The following is a 20,218-nucleotide window of genomic DNA, read 5'->3' on the forward strand; positions in this document are numbered from 1 at the left end:
ATCTTCCAAAGAAAATAACTGTGCTCATGTAGCTCTGCAAATTGTAACCTGCTCTTTCCTCTTGGTCTGGACTGTGAAGGTAAAAACTAACATGAGAGCAGTCATTTGGTAAGTTTTTTTAAGTACAGCAAATTACACTGGAGTTCAGAAATAAACTATAAGTAATATATTTCTCTATTTAGTAACATTCACAAGGAGAGTAGATAGTTAAATAATGATGCCTGAAGCATTTATTCAGGAGTGAGTCAGTTGTGTTTTAGTGACTGACAGGTTTGCATACTTTGAACATCTTAAATTAAAACCTGTAAATACACACATACCTAGTGGTTTCAGTTCTTGCAGCAGCAGGAAACACTCCATCTTTGCATTTGGTTACACAACATTCAGCTACTTTCCATCCATTTAAGTTTAGACATAAGCTGTTTCCTTACACATATTAACACTTTCCACATTTTCCACATTGTTCCTCTCTCAACTTTATAATTATTTTTCCCATTAATAATGTTTCCAAATACTCATCCATGACAATTCTTGCATTATTAATTGGCTGTAATGTCTCTTTCTATCTCACACACACACACGCGCACAGACACACATTTAGATAGATATCTTAAAGTAAACAAGAAAAACAATCTGAAAGTGTGCAGCACTTAAACCTGATTAAAACTGAACTAACATCTCTGACCTCAGAGCTTTGACTCATGTTCTCCACACCTTATTTCAAAGACCACTTCAGTGAGCTTACATTCTGCTCATGCCAAAGAAGAACCCTAAACACTGATATGGCTTCAGAAAAACTGACATAAAAATCAAACACATGCCCATATAACAAAAAAGAAGAAAGCCTTTGGATTTAGTATCAACACATTATAAAAACAGGATATGTATGTCATGTTTTAAAAACCCTAATGTTGATGATATTCTGTCAGCAGGTGTCCCTGGGACAGAATCTGGATTCTGTTTGCCATCAGCAGCATGTCAGTCCGTCTTTCAGGCAGCGAAATCCCTCTCCAAATCCGTCCCTGTCACTTTCTGCATGAATTCATGTTTGACTCAGCGTGGCAGATCCTCAGTCTGCTACCAAGTACTCCAGCTTACACTCCACCTGACCTGCTAATGCTTCTGCAAACACACTGCCATCTGCTGGTTGGAGAAGGAGAATCAGCCAACTATTCCCTCTGCTCATCAGCTCTCAGTTTGTTCCAGCTCTAGTGCTGCTCATCTGCTGTCTCAAGAAGTCTTCCTGATCTCCTCACAGTTTTCCTTTGCCTAATTTCAAGTTTACTTTCAGCCAGTTGGCTCACTCCGTATATTGATTAAGTCTGCACGAGTTAGGCTGCCAACAGTTCTGCTCTTTTCAACCCAGGTGAGGAAAGATGTTGACTTAAATCCGATTGAGACAGAGAGTCAGTCTGGGGTCAGCAGGCCTTTCTGGCGGCTTCTCTTCAGAGAGCACGGCTGGCGGTGGACCTGCATCAGGTTAGGCGCCTCTTGTGACGTGACTTTCTCAGAAAAGTCGGACCTTTTTCTTCAGTTCGTTCTTTTTCCACTGAGCGAGGTGATCAAAATCAGACATGGGCATACCGAAGACTCTGTAGAACTCGTCTGGGGAGAGATGACGCTGAGAAGACAGAGGAGACAGTGATTTTAGAGACAGTGATTGCTGCAGTCTGATAACCTTACTTAAAAAAGGATCATGTAAAAAGCTTCAAGACTTTGTTGGGATTTGGCGCTATATGGTGCCTAGGTAGCAGTTTTTCAAATCGATACTGTTAGAAAGTCAGATCGTGTAGCAGTTCACCTCCAGCCTGGCACGGTCCACATCACTTGGGAGACGCTGCTGCCTTCTGACAGACACTATAAGGGCCTCATACGGGTAGATCTGACACAAACACACAAACAGAAATCTTCTCTTAAAACAGAAAGAGCACATGTATCCATTGTCTAGCCAAACACTCCTGTGAGTGTGTTCTCCTTAGTTGTTTTATAATAATAATTTATAAGATTTATTTAGTGCTTTTCTAGGTACTCAAATATGCTTTACATGATGTGCAAAACAGATAAAGGTATAAGATACAGAAGGACAGATCAGAGGTGTGGAGAGAGTAGAGGTCACATGTTGTAGGCTTTTTGAAGAGGTAGGTTTTGAGTTGGTTTTTAAACAGCGATGGCAAAGGAGTTTGGCATCTGAGGATCTGAGGTGGCGAGACTGGGAGTGGCGTTTGAGGAGGTCGGTCAGGTATGAGGGGACAAGGTTATAGAGGGATTTGTAAATGATGAGCAGGGTCTTGAAGTGGATTCGATGCTGTATATGGAGCCAGTGAAGGTGCTGAAGGATGGGTGTGAGATGAGCTCTGGAGCGGAAGAGGGTGAGTAACCGGGCAGCTGAGACATTGTTGAGGAGGGGACTGAAATGCTAAAATCCCTCTGTCACCCTCAAGTGGCCTGAAGCTGCACTGGCTGGGCTAAAATTAACCCTTTGAATATGTGAACATACTTTTCTTTAATAGTTTCTAACTCTCAGAGGGAGGTTTATGGATCAAGTACAATGTTTAATCATCAAATCAATGATTTTTACATTAAGTGTTGGAGGATGGGTGGATAATGGATGGATGGATGGATGAATAATGGATTGATGGAGGGACTGATGGACAGACTGATGATGGATGGAGGAATGATGGATGTATGGATGGACTGATGGATAGAGTTATGGATAGACGGATGGATGGATGGATGCATAATGGATGGATGGAAGGAAGGGACGATGGACAAATGGATGAAAGGAAGGATGGGCAGATGGATAGATGAACAGACTGATAGACAGATGGATGGATGGAAAGATGACGGATGGATGTATGGATGGATAGAGTTATGGATCGACTGATGATAGACTGATGGATATAGTTGTGGATGATGGATGGCTGGATGGATGGACAAATGGTTGAATGAATAATAGATGGGTGGAAGGAAAAAAGATGGATGGGTGGATGGACAGACTGATTGATGATGGAAGGTAGGAAAAAAGGATTAATGGGTGGATGGATAGACTGTTGGATGTTGGATGGATGGATGGATGGATGGATGGATGGATGGATGGATGGACAGACTGATGGATGATGGGAGGTGGTAAGACTGATTGATGATGGATGGATGGATGGATGGATGGATGGATGGATGGATGGATGGATGGATGGATGGATGGATGGATGGATGGATGGACTGACTGATGGATGGATTGCTGAATGAATAATGGATGGATGGATGGATGGATGGATGGATGGATGAATAATGGATGGATGGATGGATGGATGAATGACATATGAGATACAAATCTAACAGTATTATATTAGGTGTTATCTTTGTCCCCAAGTTTGTTAGAGAGCTGTCAAGCTCTTTGAAAATCTCATATCTCTGTAAAAACAAAAGAAGCGTTCCCCTCCAGGTCTTAATTCACAGGTAGGATACGTCTCCTCTCACTCTCACACAGACCCTCTGTGCCATTACCCTCTCTGTCTGTTTGTTTGTTCCACTTTGCTGTCGATACAATGAGTCAGACAGCTTCACAGCTATCACTGAGAGCAGTGGGTGTTACTGAGTGAGACGGAGCCACCATTCAACAAGCAACACATCATCCTAATCTATAATCCACTGATCCAGACCTTTTGACTTTGGTTCAGACAGCTTTGGAAGGATCATCTTACCTTATATTCTGAAAGAGAAGAAGAAGAAGAGAGAACACAATATCAGTCATGATACATGTTACATAAGATGCATAAGGAGGAGGGGGGTGGATCAGGAGGTGTGACTGGACATGACCTCCACAATAGGCTTACCTCTAATCTGCCAATTAACTGCATTGTTGCTGTCGTACTGATAATAGTCTCCACCGGCACTCCCAGGCTGCCAGGACACAAGAGAGCACTTCTTAACAAACATGGACGATGATGTGAAGTGTTTCATCATTTAGATGGAAGGAAACAAAGAAGCAAAGTATCTGTTCAGTTTTATCAGCGGGACACTCTGCTTTATTTATCACTCTAACATAATAACACAACTTTGTCAGTTTCTCAGGGACTACATTGATCCTAATGACGTTCACAGGAGCAGTGGAGGGTGAAGGACTTTGGCATAGCTTACAGTTAAGAGAAAGGCCACGCCTGTCCTCTTCTCTCTCTTAACTCAACTCATTTTTATTTATAAAGCACCTTTCATACATTCAAGCATGCAGCCCAAAGTGCTTCACAAATAACAGAGAGACAGGAAACAACAGCAATATATAAAATGATACAAGACTAAAACAAGGACAGAGGAAAGCTATATGAAATACTTAAAAATAAAATAAAATAAATTGATTAAATTAAACAGATAAACACCAGAGAAAATATATATTATAAGATATAATAAATATAAATTGTAATAATGCAGTCCAGGGCTAAAAGGAAATGACTCCTCTCTCTGTCTCTCTTCTCCTCAAACACAATGACACACTCTCATTATTCATCATGATTGCTCACCCTGTGTACTCCATTTCTGCCGTAGCCTGGCAATGAGGACGATTTGGCAAAGTATGAGTCTGGAAGAGCAAATATAAACACATTACCATAAACAAACACACACATTATGCAAAGTGATACAAAAACATGCAGTTTGTCAATATCCTCATGAATCCAGACCTTGATGTGAACACCAGCAGAGGTGACAGAACTACACTGATCCTTGACTGCAAGTTAAAGTACCATGAAACTGTAAAAGTACCTCAGCAGATTGTTTTTTAATCTAAGGCTCAAACTCAATTTAAGGGGTTGGGAGTTCAGATCCTATCTTGAACCCCTTTATCAGAAAGCTACTGCAACCACATTCTCTGGGAAGTAAAGCTGGAGTTTTCTTTAGGGATTTGAAGTCACTGGTTGAGTCTGAAGCAGTAAAATGTGTTGAGCTCAGGTGGAAGAATACAAACTCTAAGTTGTCAAAGAACATCTAATATTTGTAGTGAATTAAGTTAATGATAGAGCTGAAAACAAATATCAGAAACATAAAGCCCGACTCCTCACTAGAACTAAAGAGAGAGACCACATCACTCCTGTTTCAGCTTCACTTCACTGGCTCCGGATACATTTTAGAATCGATTTTAAGGTTTTATTGTTGAATTTTAAAGCACCCTCTGGACTTGCACCTCAGTACATTTTTGATCTCCTCACCACGTCGAGGACGTCCCAGAGGAAATCAGATCTGCAGCTTCTGTATCCTCCTTTAAATCTCTTGTAAAAACAGATTTTTATAGAGGTTCTTTTACAGGAGGTGTTACCTGAGTGTGTTTAAATCCAGACGTTTTTTTTTTACAGGCAGTACCACCGGCAGGATTGTATAATTTTATTTTAGATTTTAATATTTAATTTTTTATACTTTTATATTTTCACATTTTTATATTTGTATCTATATTTAATATTTTTTACATTTTTATTTTTAATATTTTTACATTTTCACATTTGTATATATTTTTTTATTTTCACACTTTTATATTTTTGTATATATTTTTGTATATTTTTTACACTTTTATTTTTTATATTTTCACATTTGTATATTTTTTTTATAATTTTATTTTTATATATTTTTTAAAGATTATAATATAATCAAATTTTTTTTTTTTTTAAGTATTTTTTAATTGTCAAAAAGAGAAATTGGAGCATCTGAGCCAGCCAGTCAGTTCATCATCGTCTAACTCAGTTAAATATTACCTGACAGCTTATAACATCTCAGTTCCTCAAGAAATGCCAGTCATTTAGATTTGAGTGCTTCATAAATGTATTTATAAAACACAAATACAGAGTGCATATAAAGCTAGCATCCTTTAAATATCTGTATCAGCAGCATGTACTGCTGCAGCTGGAACAGCAGAGGGCGATGGTGTCACACCGAGTCTCTCACTCTCCTAACAGTCTCCTCTCACTGTCTTCATTCTTTATTCTTGGCTTCATTATTCATTCTTTTAAAGTCTTTCCTCTCCCTCCCTCTCTTATCTCTGATTTCTTCCTCTGTCAAGTCTCTCTCTCTCTCTCTCTCTTGTTCACTTTGGTGTTCGATGTAATTAAATCACACAGAGATGTCAAAGAGCAAACAGCATGATGCAGCAGAATCCGGGCCAATGTGAGATGCTGAGCTCTGATGAGTTTGTCATTTACAACTCTATCTCTCACACCACAAGACATAAGAAACAGACTCATAGATAATTCAAAGTGTGTGTGTGTGTGTGTGTGTGTCAGAAATATGGTTGTTTCATCAAAGTGGGTGAAAAAAAGTCAAATCTAGTATCTTAAATATTCCATTTATCTGTGCAAGTGCAGGCCTGTAATCAAAGCTGCTATTTAAACCTCACAGATTAGGTTGTGGAGCATTTTACTGATCTGTTATCTGATTATTCTAACAAGACGTTGTTTGCAACTTGTTTAAAAATGTGTGCACCATATTGGGATGATATTAAAATCCACATTATGGCAACAAAAAGGCGGCGAGGAAGAGATATTAGATCTCAACCTGCATACATTTTACATTGTGAAGCTACAAAGATGTCATTTCAAGGCAGAGTGTGCATCATTTAGTTTTATGAAGCTCTTCATTCTTAGAAATGAGAAGTGTGGAAGTGTAGTTTGTGAAACAGATGGCTGAAGGGTTCAGGTCAGTCATCCTGGATAAATTCTGCTCCTGAAGAAAAGCTGATAAATACAAGCCTGAGCCCCAGCCCATTCATCTTCCCACCTGTAACCCAAGACGAGAGGTGTGTGTAGGTGCGTGTGTGTGTGTGTATGTGTGTGAGGGAGCTGATAACAATCTCCCACTCTCTTCCTCCGTCACAGCAAAAGTGATAAGACAAGAGGGAAGCAGCAGGAGCACGGCCTGCTGTGTCACCGTCCCCTTGAGATGACTCCAGAGATCAAAACACACTGATGGAGCACTCACCACTGTCTGCACTGTGGAGCGATCTGGGAGCTGAGGGACAGAGAGGAAGAAGAAGAGGAGGAGGAGGAGGGATGGAGGTAGAGAGAGAAAAAGAAAAACACAGGACAATATATATTAGGTTTTTTTTTACTTGATTGAAAAGGATTTGAAAATACATTTAGTAACATCATGGTTGAGTGCTTTCCTAAATTATACATCAGTGTAACATTTATTGAAAAAGTCCCTGGAAAGTTCCCCCCATAATAAGAGTGCCTCACCATCATCTCTCTCTCTCTTCACCTCCCTCTATCCCTCTCTCCAACTCAGTTTCAGCAGATGTGTGTCTAACATGAGTCTGGTCCTGCTGGAGGTTTCTGCCTGTTAAAGGAAGTTTGTCCTTGCCACTGTAACTTGCTAAATGCTGCAAAGTGCTCTGCTCATGGTGGATTAAGATGAGATCAGACTGAGTCCTGTCTGTAAGATGGGACTGGACCTTATCCTGTCTTGATGTTGGGTCTTTGATAGAGTACGGTCTAGACCTGCTCTGTTTGGAAAGAGTCTGAGGATAACGTTTGTTGTGATTTGGCATTATATAAATAAAATGGATTGATTGGTAATAAAATTAGAAAGCAATACTCCATATTTACAACCACCAAAGATGGTGGCTACTACAGTGACGTTTGGTATAACTTCAAATGATGTGGCTTTTATTTTGAAAGTACACGTGTAAGCTGCTTGATTTCTAGATTGCAGGTAATATCATGAAAGGGACCCAACAGTATGAAGGTTTCAATCCATCAATCTTTTATTTATATAGCGCCACATAAACGTTATCTCAAGAAGTCTCTATGTTCTATTATTAACAAAGATCCAACATCAAGACAGGATAAGATCCAGTCCCATCTTACAGACAGGACTCAGTCTGATCTCATCTTAATCCACCATGAGCAGAGCACTTTGCAGCATTTAGCAAGTTACAGTGGCAAGGACAAACTTCCTTTAACAGGCAGAAACCTCCAGCAGGACCAGACTCATGTTAGACACACATCTGCTGAGACTGTGTTTGACAAACAACTGATTCAAACATCCACAAGACATCATAAACATCAGACTCATTAACTGAAATAAAGTTGAAGGACAAGTTTTAGGGGTTTCTGCTTCTTCAGTAGTAATTATGAGATATTAATCTTTCATGAATACTTTTATAAAAGCCTTTAAAGGAGTGAAGTTTTCAACAATACATCAGCTAGCCGAACAGCTGGACTTTATCTTGAAAGCAGCACCTTCATATAAACTATGTATACATACAACAACCTAATGATGCTGCTGCTGGAGAATGAGAATATAGAGGATGTGTACATGTCATAAATCATGCACCAGCATGTACAGTATGCGACCTGGTTTAGTGAGGTTAACAAACATCTGAAAGTATAATCACCGACAGTAAACAGAGTTTAAAGAGGAAGGGGGATAAAGAAGGCCTGCTGTTGTGGGACATCCATAAAACATCAGCTGTTTGAAGATATGCTTCGACAGCATCAATGTACAGACAAATCACCATGAAGACCTACACATCATATAAAATATGGAGCAGCTCGGGCACAGGCGGACATGCAGCATCAGGCCACTCCTTTTAAAAATGCATATGTGTACAGCCTCTGCTCTTTGTAATATTAATGACCTGTGAGCCTGGCTATCTCTATTAAACAAGCTGGAATGTGTAACATAGTGGGGGATCTTATTTTATCTTAGGATTATTATCATTGATGGTAACATGATTCAAAGTCAGGGTTAGCATTCAGTGGTGATTTAAAGCTACAGTGAGGAGTTTTAGCTGGTTATGGAATGGACTGAAATGATAACTGATGCCTCCGTTTGATCAAAAGCATACTGGACCATCACGACTATCTGCTCACAACTTTCATCTCCCTCTATCTACGATCAACGCCTGGCCTAGACCATTTCCTGCATGTCTTCCCCCGCTTTCTACTCCCCACATTTCCTGTCTCTCCTCAGCTGTCCTATCAAATAAAGGCAAAAATGCCAAAATATTAAAATACTTACAGTGGATAGCAAAAGTCTACACACCCCTGTTAAAATGCCAGGTTTTGTGATGTAAAAAAACGAGACCAAGATAAATCATGCCAGAACTTTTTCCACCTTTAATGTGACCTATAGCGTGCATAATTCAATTGAACAAATAAATACAATCTTTAAGAGGGAAGAATAAAAAATAAAAAAATAAAATAATGTTGTTGCATAAGTGTACACACCCTTTAACTAATAACTGTTTGAAGCACCTTTTGATTTTATTTCAGCACTCTGTTTTTTTTGTAGGTCTCTATTAGCATGGCACATCTTGATGTAGCAATATTTCCCCATTCTTTTTTACAAAGAAGCTCCAAATCCATCACATGGTGAGGGCATCTCCTGTGCACAGCCCTCTTCAGATCACCCCACAGATATTCAACTGGATTCAGGTCTGGTCTCTGGCTGGGCCATTCCAAAACTTGAATCTTCTTCTGGTGAAGCCATGGACCTTTGTGAATTTCCAGAAAAGGGTCAAAGGATCCGTCTTGGCTTCCCTCCACTGGCTTCCAATATACTTCAGAATTGATTTTAAGATTTTGCTTTTTTTTTTTAAAGGTGACATATCACGCTTTTTTCATCAATATATATTGGTCAAAGAGGTCCCCAAAACATGTCTTTAAAGTTTATGCTCAAAAAAACACTTTGAAATCAGATTTTGGTCTGCCTGAAGAACCCTCTTCTTCAGTCCTCCTCAGAACAGTCTGTTTTCTCTCTGACCACGCCCCCTCAGGAAGTGGATGTGACCTCGGCTCTCCAGTACGTTGATCTAATGTTTACATGTTGGCTGAATATACACGGCTGCTCACAGACCCGCGTTACTTCAACCCTCTGAATCTGATCCAGAATCTGATCCTGACGGAGAGGCGCCTGCAGCAGGACCTTTCTGAAGGATTGGTCACAGATTTAGTGTTTCTTGTTGTTTTATTTGTCAGTATGTCGACGTGTGTCTTGGTACACAGCTACGAACATGTAGCTATGTGGCTATGCTAACTAGCGCTAGCACTTATCCATGACAAATAAAAATCATCCACTAGATCTTCAAATCTGCAGACGTGGGGAGTAAAACCGACCTTTGTGTTTATTAAGACAGCCTACAACTAGCATGCCTCCCTCCTAAGCTCCTTGTTAGCACACATGTGTGCAGGGAATGAAAAACGGAGGAGGGGTTGAGTTGTATTTTATACAGTCTATGAGCTGAACAAGCTCCGAGCTCTGACTTCCTGTTACAGACCGGATGGCGTTGTGACGTATGAAAAACACTGAAAACTGAAATAGCTGGTTTCAGCACACATTACAGAAAGGTGGAGGAATCAGAACGGGGGCAGAATGGATTCTTTTCATTTTCAGGGGGTTTGTAGACATGGACACATATTTCAGGTAGAGAACCATTAAGAAGTCGATTTTGCATGATATGTCACCTTTAAAGCTCTGAACGGTCTGGCCCCACCTTATATAACTGACCTCCTGGGCCCTTACAGAACCTCCAGGCCTCTGAGGTCTTCTAACACGGGTCTCCTGGCAGTTCCCCGGTCAAAATATAAACTGAAGGCGATCGCACTTTTAGTGTAAAAGCCCCGCGCGGGTCTTTGGAACAGCCCCCCCCCACCCCTCCTGTTTTAGAGTCTTTTTTATTTTGCACTGTCAAGCTGGTTGAGAAACGGTATTTGTTTCACTGAGTATGAAAATACGAAAGGAAATGACAATAAAGTGAATCTTGACTCTTGAATCAGGGCCGCCCCCTCTGTCGACTCTTTTAAGACTCCCCTCAAAACACACTTCTATATTTTAGAATTTGAGTCCTCGAGCCCTGAATAGGTTTTAATCCCCAATGCTGCACTTTCCTTGTTGTTTGTTCTTCTCTTTTTTAAATAATTGTTTGGTTTGGTCTCACATTGTGTTTTGTATGTATTGTACAGCACTTAGGTCAGCTTCTGCTGTGTTTTTAAATGTGCTTTATAAATAAATTTGACTTGACTTGACAAAAATCAGCTGGATTAATTCATTAATGGAAATCAATCTACAGACGTTTCAGTAGAGTCCAATATGTCATATCGACCGTCCGATCCTTGTCCCCCCTGAGCTTAGGCCAAAGTCAATGAGTGTAAATGAAGACAATGACTCAGCCGGAGTTTCTGCCACTTTTATGACACCGAGGACATCCCAGTGTGGAATTAGCCTCATCTGAAGAATAGATGAGCACACACCTCTCGGCATTTCTAATCAGTATAATAACAGACCCTATAAAACCAAAGTGATTACACAGCACTGAACACCAACATTATGCACACCTCCCTCTGCTTGACCTCGCTGTGCATGTAGCTCATCTCCCTGCAGCGCCCTGACCCTGATTTACCTCTCCGCTTCATGTCGTACATCTTCTGTGAACAGCTCCAAATTGCTTCAGCTCTTCACCCCCCCTCTTCGGTCCCTTTTTTAAAATTTAATTCACTCTTATCTCGTCCTCTCCTCCTCCCTGTCTCTTGTTGTAACACCTCCTCTTTTATTCCCATTTGACCTCCACCTAAACAATCTCTCTCTTACTCTCTCGGAGTCTCTCCATCTTGATTTCGCCCCCTCACACGTGCGGAATGAAATGAGGAATGGGATCAATGGGAGAGTTAATACAGAAGTGGGAAACACCCCCACTGAGGCTCGTTCAGCATCACAACAAGACTCAAGCATTCCCTCTCCTTTAAAGGTGAATACACTCAGCCGCAACAGACTCAACCACCATTATTAACCCAACAGGTCTTTATAGATTAAAACTTCTGTGTTATTGATGATCTTTTTTTAAAGCAGAACTACCAGAGCTCTTTTTCCATCAGGCTAGGGAATATAAACTATATACAGTAGCTTTGGTGTGTGCAGAAGAAGTCAACAGGCCTTCATTGAAAGTCCTCATTTATCCAACACTGCAGAGACTTGCAAGTTCATGTTACTTTGACGTACTCTCTTGCGAAAAACAGACAAGTGAGCACCATGAGACGACCACGAAAGGATGCAAGCATGAGAAACTGTGATATGGAGAGGACAGGAACTGGTACTGGCACCTGTAAGAAGTCCAGGGACACCCAAAAAATGCAGGTATGTCTAGTTTTTTAATGTAGGAGTGGTGGTTCCATGTACAGGATTATTGTACTGGTTAATGTGAGCACCACTTCAGACCATAGACTGTATAATAAATGGACGTAGTATCCGTGGGTGCCATTTTGGAAATTCTGAACTCAACCTAACTTCCTTCAAGCTAGTGTGAGGTAAAGAGGCGGGCCTTTAGCCTCTTAGCTAACAGCTACAGGGTGCCCACCTGTCAATCAAGTCAGGCATGCCCTTATTTGGGCAAAACTCGTAAGTTTAATATCTTGGAGTTATAAAAAAAAAAGTGTTTGCAGAGAGAGAAATTAGCTATTCAGACCTAAACTGTTTTTTGAACCAGGCAGTAAACATGTTTATTTCTGCTGCAAAGATCGTCTTCTTTGAATGGGTGTGTATCATAGACGGTAAAAAATATGGACGTAGGATCCGTGACGTCACCCATCTGTTTCTGAAGAGCTGTTTTGAGACCAATCAGCAGCGGCAGCCATATTGCTTCTGTCGAGCCAGTGTGATGTAAAGAGGCGGGCTTTGAGCCTCCTAGCCAACAGCTGCAGTGTTCCCACAGGCAGCTGTGCCTCTCATTGGAAGACTAGTAATCTCAATATCTTTGAAATCGCCGAATTAGAAAAAAATTCACCTCCTTCACAGTGAGAGGACATCGAGAAATTAGCTATTCAGACTACACTCATCTTTTGTACCAGGCTGTAAACATGTTTATTAATGCTGCAAAGATCGTCTTTTCCCCATTCATGTGTATGTGACTTCCGGTACTTCCGGAGCCAGCCTCAAGCGGATCCTCGATGAACTGCAGCTTTTAACACTTCCGCATTGACTCATATTTTTAGACCGGAGGTTGCCGCTTGGTGTGTATGTGGTTTCCTGTGTTTCTGCAGCCAGCCTCAAGTGGACGCTCGATGAACTGCAGTTTTAACACTTCAGCATGGGCTTCATTTTTTAAGACCAGAAGTTGCAGCTGACTTTAGACTGATGTCATGCATGCACTAGCACTTAGTCTAGAGTAGGGGTTCCCAAAGTGTGCGTCGCAAGGCACAAATCGGGGGTCGTGAGATGTCTTCCAGAATGTTTTTTTTTTTTAAAAGTAATCTAAAATCTGATATTTTACCCAATATTGTAAGAATATTGACAAAATAATAGTAACATTTACAATAAACCTTGCAAATAAATATGTTGAGTTAGTTTTCTTCCCTTTTTTTGTTGCCAGATTACTCCTGAGGTTGGATTTGGTCGACAGTTAAGTAACAAAGGCATAAGTAGCAGCAGGTTAATTCAAAACAGCACATGAAACTCACTTTCATGTGGATGCAGGTAGGCTAATTTTCTGCAGACCAGCTAAAAGAAGTATGAAGCAACATTTAATCACTTTGAGAGACAGTGGGGGTCGTGAGTCTTTGGCTCCTCTGTTTTGGGGGTCGAGGGCTGGAAAGTTTGGGAACCCCTGGTCTACTGATGTACGTAAGTGAGGCTTCATCGAGCTGCTAGCATGACAAGAAAGTGTCATGACAAACAGGGCCGAACGTGGCATGTTAAGCCAGCTGGTTGTACTTCAGATCGTCTAAATTGAAATAATAAAGATACATTTGACTTAAAAAAAATTAAAATGCCCACGTTACTTGGCGAAAACTTACAGCCATTGAGGGAGGTGAACCCCAGACTGTTCAGTGCCTCCTTGCTGCTACAGCGGGAACTGCGTCTGCTCCCCCACGGGTCATTGTCGTAACAACCTGACCGCGCCTTCATCTCCTCCTTCAGGATCAGCCTTCCAATGCTCTGCAGGGACAGGAGGACAAAGAGGACGAAAAAACAGAAAGAAAGATATCGTTGCTCAGACATAAAGAGGGATGAGGTGAAAGAAGGATAGAGGACCGCTTTGAGTCATGTCCAGTGGGCGAGATTTAGAGGAAGCATTTAATTAACTCGCTCAGTAAATATTAACACAGGAGGGAGAAACAGGAGACAGTCTCTTTCTTACCTTGTTTATGTTGTGATTCCATCCATCCTCCTCTCCTCCAGACGAAAACCTCCGCACCCTGGAGACTACAGAGAGAGAGAGAGAGAGAGAGAGAAGTTGTTGCATCTGCTGTAAACACAGAGGCGTAGGTTTCAGAAAGAAGCTACCTTTTGGAGAGCCGGCGTAGGGGTAGTAGTTGGAGTCAGGGTGATAAATGTTGTTGCAGTTGGAGGAGGAAAGGCGGCTGGAGTTGAGGAGGTTCTCGTTGGTTTTACTCTTATTTACTGTCGGAGAGGTGGAGAAGTCTGCACGGAAGAGAAAGAAAATCAGAAATGAGAAACAATTCACAAACCTTTCCCCTGAAGCGTTTTCACTCTGATTTAAACACTTGAAGTAACAAAAATATGCTCAGAAGGGAATTCTCCACCACAGTGAAAGAATAGGAGAGCTCTGTTTTGCTCAAACACAAATGATTCGGTTACTTTTTGAGAGAAACTGTGTGAGTGTGGAGGAGAAGACAGACAAAGAAGAGCATTTACTTACAGAGGGGGGAGAGCACAGCGGGAGGGAGGAACGAGAGGAGATGCAGAAAGACAAAGGGGAGAGGGAAGGAAAAGGAGGTCAGAGAGAATGTGACAGGATTTGATTCACGTCGAGGATGAGGGAGTGTGGAATATGTAATAACACAAGACATGATCTCTTTGTTGTTAAACGTCTGTGTTAAAGCTGATATGTTGTAGCTTAATCATTTGGTGAGAGGTTGTCAAAAGTAAAGTCGAGAACCAGAGACCACATCTGGACTGATTCTGAGGATTCATAAAGGTCACTTTTTACATCTGGACGGCTCAAACTTACACTGAACAAAAACACCAATCACATCGAGCGATCGGGTCAGCAGTGAAGCCAGACTTTTCTGACTGGAGGACTGACTGTAGTTGGGGCGGCCGAGGAGTAGTGGCATTTTTGCATTAAGGGCCTGTGGGGCACGGACGCTGCTGTGCAGAAGATCGGCTATCTTATATCAGAGACAGTAATGTCATGAACTTCCCTTAACAAGACTGAACTAACTGGTGAAGAAGGCCAGCTCAGTCCTGGATCCTGTGGAGGTGGTGGCTGACAGGAGAATTATGGCCAAGCTGTCGTCTTTGATGAACATTTCTTTCCTCTATATATTCTTGTTAAATTCTTGTACTGTAGACCTTTTTGTTTGCTGCTGTAACTCCATCTGTAACTCCATGAATTTCCCTGTTGGGGGATGAATAAAGGAGTATCTTATCTTATCTTAACAGAAAACTCATCTTTGTTCACTTCTTGCAATCTAAACCTGCTGAATGTAACTCCTTACCTAGCAAAAACAAATAGTGTAGCATTTAGCCGTCACATTTACACCAGGATGCCTCTCTGATGCTTTCTCCAACCAAAGTTTGAAGTTTGAGTGTGTTCTTACACACAGGTGCAGCACTCCAAGCGCCAACTTCCGGCCGGGAGAACTGAAGCCCACGAGGAAGTGTTATACACTGCAGTTCCTCGAGTGTCCACTTGAGGTTTGCTCCGGAAGTAACGGAAACCACATACACACCCATTCAAAAGAGACGATCTTTACAGCAGAAATAAACATGTTTACAGCCTGGTTCAAGATATTTCTTGAACCTGGATAGCTCATTTCTCTATCGGTACACTGTACAGGGGAGAATTTTTACATAACTCAGCAATTTAGAAGATTAAGATTACCAGTTTTGCATAATTAGAGGCACAGCTGACTTGATTGACAGGCGGGAACACTGTAGCTGTTAGTGAGAAGGCTCAAAGCCCGCCTCTTTACCTCACACTAGCTCCACAGAAGTTTGGTTGAGTTCAACATTTCCTTTTTTTTTATTTTTTTAACTTTTTTTTTTCTTTCTTTTTTCTTTTTTTGCCAAAAAAAACTCTGTGCGGTGATACTAATGATTAAGCAACTCTTAGTGTCGACAATCCTTACTATAGCTTGGGCCGCGGAGGGTTGCCGCCGTGCTGTGTTTTATTTGTGTAACAAGACCACCTCTGGTGCAGATGAGACCACTTGGGTCAGATCAGCCGAGCGGTTCAGCCCAGCACCCGGGCCGCGAGAGCAGTCAGGCCGAAGGACCCAACTCGCCATGGGAGACCCAGGCCAGGGGACAAGCCAAGGACCCAGACCGGAAGCAAACAGGTACCGCCGGGGCACCCAGGGCGACCCCCAGGTCAACCAGCAGGAGGAAAGGGGGGCGAGGGGGGAGAGATTCTGCAGCCCCCCCAAGGAACACCTCCACAACACCGCCCCCACAGTCCCCCAAAGACAGAGCCAAAGGAGCCACCAGGGTCGAGGGGGCACAGCACCAGGAGCAGACAGCCAGGCAGCCGGGCAGGACCAAGACCAGAGCCCGCCAACCGGCGCATCGGGACGGGGGAGGGCGGAGGCGGCAGGGCCAATCCCCCCCGCCCCCCCCAGCCAGCCCAACCACTCCCCCCAGCCACGCCCCCCACCCGCGCCCCGCGACTGATGGACCAGGCCGCGGGGGCATGGAGGGACACCCCAATGGCTGCCGTAATAACACCCCCCCAGCTGCGCGCCACCCCACCCCCCAAAGAGGACCGGGAGGGCGGCCGCGGACCAGGCCCCCGCAGGGGAGGGGACAGCAGGGGGACAGGAGTTGACAGGGACACCAGCCAACCCACCCAGCCCCGATGGACCCCCAACGAGTAGGGCCGAGCCAAACACTAAGGCCCCGCCAAAAGTTCAACAGTGAGTTCAACATTTCCAATATGGCTCCCACCGACAATTAGCTTCAGATACAGATGGGTGACATCACGGATACTACGTCCATTTATTATACAGTCTATAGTTAATCCACATTTAAATTATATGAGTAATTATAATATTTTGGCTCTAGTTGGTCAACATGTGTCATTCTGTTGGTCTACTAGAAGGAAAAAGTTATTGGGCTAATTTCCCCCGTGCATTGAAAATCTCAAGTTTTACAGGAACGATTGAGCCAAAGTTCTTTACAGATATTTCTGCTCCTTGATTGAAATATGTTCACAACTCTTAGGTTGGATTAACGTGAAGTTAGCTACAAACATCCGTTTCACCATTAAGATGCATTTAATAAGATAAGACTCTCAGATCTTCTTCCTCCATTTATTATACAGTCTATGAGCAGTCCTTATTTCTGGTATTTAGAAAAGTCACTCTTTGGTTAACACGCCACACCCGGACATGCTGGATGTGTTCCTTTATAATCTGGACCAGGCTGCACAGTTTGAAGGAGTTATTTTGGTCACATCACTTAAAACCAAGAGTGCATCTTAAATGTAACTTGGCTCAACAATCAGACATACTTTTAAAACCTATCAGAAATATTGGAATTTTTGGGGGCGCAGGTGGCCTTGCAGTCTAAGTCCTAGACACTTAGGTTGCTGGTTCAACTCCCGGCCTTGACCATTTGCTGCATGTCTTCCCCAACCCTCAAGCTGTCCTATGAATAAAGGCGAAAATGCCCAAAAAGTATAACTTAAAGGTGATGTGAGGAACTTTTGTTTTGTATCGATTCTGGCGCCCCCTTGTGGACAAAGTGATACCTCTTATCTCTTGTCCTAAACATGCAAAAGTAGTGTTTTCAACTAAAGCCTCATCCTGTTGTCTTCAACAGTCAACTTCATCAGGCAATGTGATTATTTTCCATGAAAACAGTCAAATAAAGGCTGTTTCTGAAGCAAGATGTCCATCATCTGGTCTGACACCTACCCCCTCAGGGCGGTTTCAGGCATTACAAATGACAACAGAGAGGTGTCAGTGTTGCTGCTGATGGGCTTGTTTACTATTGAAGGTTATAAAGAGGCATCAGTATCATTTTCAGTCTGTTTCTCAGCCATTTCAAAACTCCTCACAGGGCCTTTAAAAAAGTTGAAATTGTAATTTTACTGAATTTTCCGAGCTCTAATCAGATAATTTGATCTCAGAGCTCTCCATGAATCCAAATTGAACACCTTATTAAAGAAGAACATATGCACTCATCACCTAAAATAGTCATTTTATCCCAAAGGGGAGGGGAAAGACTCTGATCCTGAACCAGATATGATGAAACCATGAACAGTGAAACACAAAATCAGACGACGCTGTGACATGATGCTGCACGAGGAGCTGTTTCAAAAGGTATTAATTAGAGTCTCATGCACTCACTCCTTCTGCTTTATGACTGAGCACCTCAAACGTTGCAGCTGAGTTTTACTATGACAAAGACTACGGCAGTATAAACAGTATCTACAGTCTATATTCATGATTATAGTACTTTCATATAAAAGCTGCTGTATAAATGATTCATGCTGTAAATTCAAATCCTCCAGACCGAGGAGAGAGAGCGGTTTGTCAGCAGTTTGCCGCTCAGCGTAAATCATCCAGAGGTGTTTCTGAGGAACTGTAACTCTGTCCGACCCGCCGGCCCGAGCTCTGATGGATCGTCTCCACGCTCAGAGTATTTGGCAGCGCTCTTCGTAGTTTTACTTCACCTCTTGAAGCATCAATGGAATCTATAATCTGGTCTATGATGGCTGCAGATATTCGAGGGTGCTGCTGTAGTCCTGGTGCTCGTTCGGTCTGGCTGCAGAGAGCTTACAGCGGGTTGTTTTTTATTTCTGAGGGGATTCAGGAGATTATGAGGGATGCTGGGTGAAAGCCAGAGATATGACACGGGGTGCACAGATCCACTTCTCCTCTCAAATACTGACACCAGAACTCAGAGTGGCCCACATTACTGATCCCAAATCTGATCTTAATTTGATGCTTTTTATTTCTATTTTTCAGATTCAAACTCTCTCATAATAGAATAATTTCCACATGAGGTATCATAGAACTGGGGATTCCTGTTTTCATGTGTGGGCTGCCAACTCTGACTGCATGACTGTGACTAACACAGGAGTGTACAATAACATCTACTCAGAAACTACAAAATCTTTCTTCATGGAGTTTGTGGCCGAGACTAGAAATATAACTTTTCAAATTCTGTTTACGCCACCTCCACCTCCTTCTCCAGTTTGAGCTTTCTTTAGTTACTTATATCTAAAATTCTAAAATACATCCACAGTAAAAGTTACTGACAAGTCCACGTCTGGTTTAAAGTCGAGGACTTAAACATTATTCTCCAGATCTTACTGAACACTGAAGAGGACGCTGGACATCTGTAGTGAACTAGATCTATGTTTCAGGGTAAGATTGTCTCACTAAGGCCTTCAAGAATTAAGGAGTGAGTACATCATAGCATCACGGTGGTGCAGTGGGTAGGATTTTTTGCCTCACAGCGAGAAGGTTCCTGGTTCGAGTCCCTAGTCAGGCAGGTGACTTTCTGTGTGGAGATTGCATGTTCTCCCTGTGCATGCGTGGGTTCTCTACTGGTACTCTGGCTTCCTCCCACAGTCCAAAAACATGTTCATCAGGTTAATTGGTCACTCTAAATTGCCAGTAGGTGTGAGTGTGTTGTCTGTCTCTCCATATTTGCCCAGGGATAGGTTGGCGACCTGTCCAGGGTGTACCCTGTCTTCCGCTCGAAGTCAGCTGGGAGTGGCACCAACCCCCTATACATAAAAGAGAACTGGGAACGTGAGGGTAACTTTGCAATTTCAATGGCGGAGAGGGAGAATTTAAATGCTGAGTCGATGGAAGTCAACTAACTCACTGTCATGGAGGGAGTATAGTTGGAAGAACATGGTTAGGTTCTTTGTAACACCTGCACTAAAACACAAAAAGGGCAGACAACATGCTGGAGAGGGTGTGGGACTCTGACAGGGGAGATGAAAAATGACTGGAAGTCAATCAGAGACAGCACGGAACAAGTTTTGAAAACTAAGATTGACCTATGTGTTCAAGTCTTGTATCTGGGTGAGATGCAACATCAACTTCTCAGCTTTTCTGAAGCCGATCTACCTGCTGTAGTAGATTGGTTTATTGTGATGCATGACGTTTTTGTAATGGGAAATAGATAACAATCTGCAAATATATCTAAACACTGATCACAAATAACTAAATCATTTGGGTAACATTATCGATGATTTAGATTTATTACTATTTTTATTGTAGAAGTAGAAACAAAACCACTCGGAACAAAATGTGCTCTGACTGAC

General features: G+C 42.2%; 1 protein-coding gene across 4 annotated transcripts in view; it reads right to left on the bottom strand.

Moving 5' to 3' along the window:
• Positions 1-207: 207 nt before the first annotated feature.
• Positions 208-20,218, bottom strand: part of LOC117812539 (actin-binding LIM protein 3-like) — a 78,490-nt gene continuing 58,479 nt past the window's right edge. For 2 of the 4 annotated variants that reach the window (XM_034683386.1, XM_034683384.1), the window contains 9 exons: positions 14,254-14,391; positions 14,108-14,172; positions 13,764-13,905; positions 6,955-6,984; positions 4,515-4,573; positions 3,834-3,921; positions 3,702-3,709; positions 1,802-1,882; positions 208-1,621 (listed from right to left, as the gene is read on the bottom strand). In XM_034683386.1, the coding sequence (XP_034539277.1) occupies positions 1,508-1,621; positions 1,802-1,882; positions 3,702-3,709; positions 3,834-3,921; positions 4,515-4,573; positions 6,955-6,984; positions 13,764-13,905; positions 14,108-14,172; positions 14,254-14,391 (725 nt within the window). In that variant the 3' untranslated portion in view covers positions 208-1,507. The remainder of the gene's footprint in view (positions 1,622-1,801; positions 1,883-3,701; positions 3,710-3,833; positions 3,922-4,514; positions 4,574-6,954; positions 6,985-13,763; positions 13,906-14,107; positions 14,173-14,253; positions 14,392-20,218) is intronic. The other 2 variants (XM_034683385.1, XM_034683387.1) reach the window with 1 other exon arrangement.

Source organism: Notolabrus celidotus, chromosome 5 (genome assembly GCF_009762535.1).
Source record: "Notolabrus celidotus isolate fNotCel1 chromosome 5, fNotCel1.pri, whole genome shotgun sequence".
NCBI classification, from domain to species: Eukaryota; Metazoa; Chordata; class Actinopteri; order Labriformes; family Labridae; genus Notolabrus; species Notolabrus celidotus.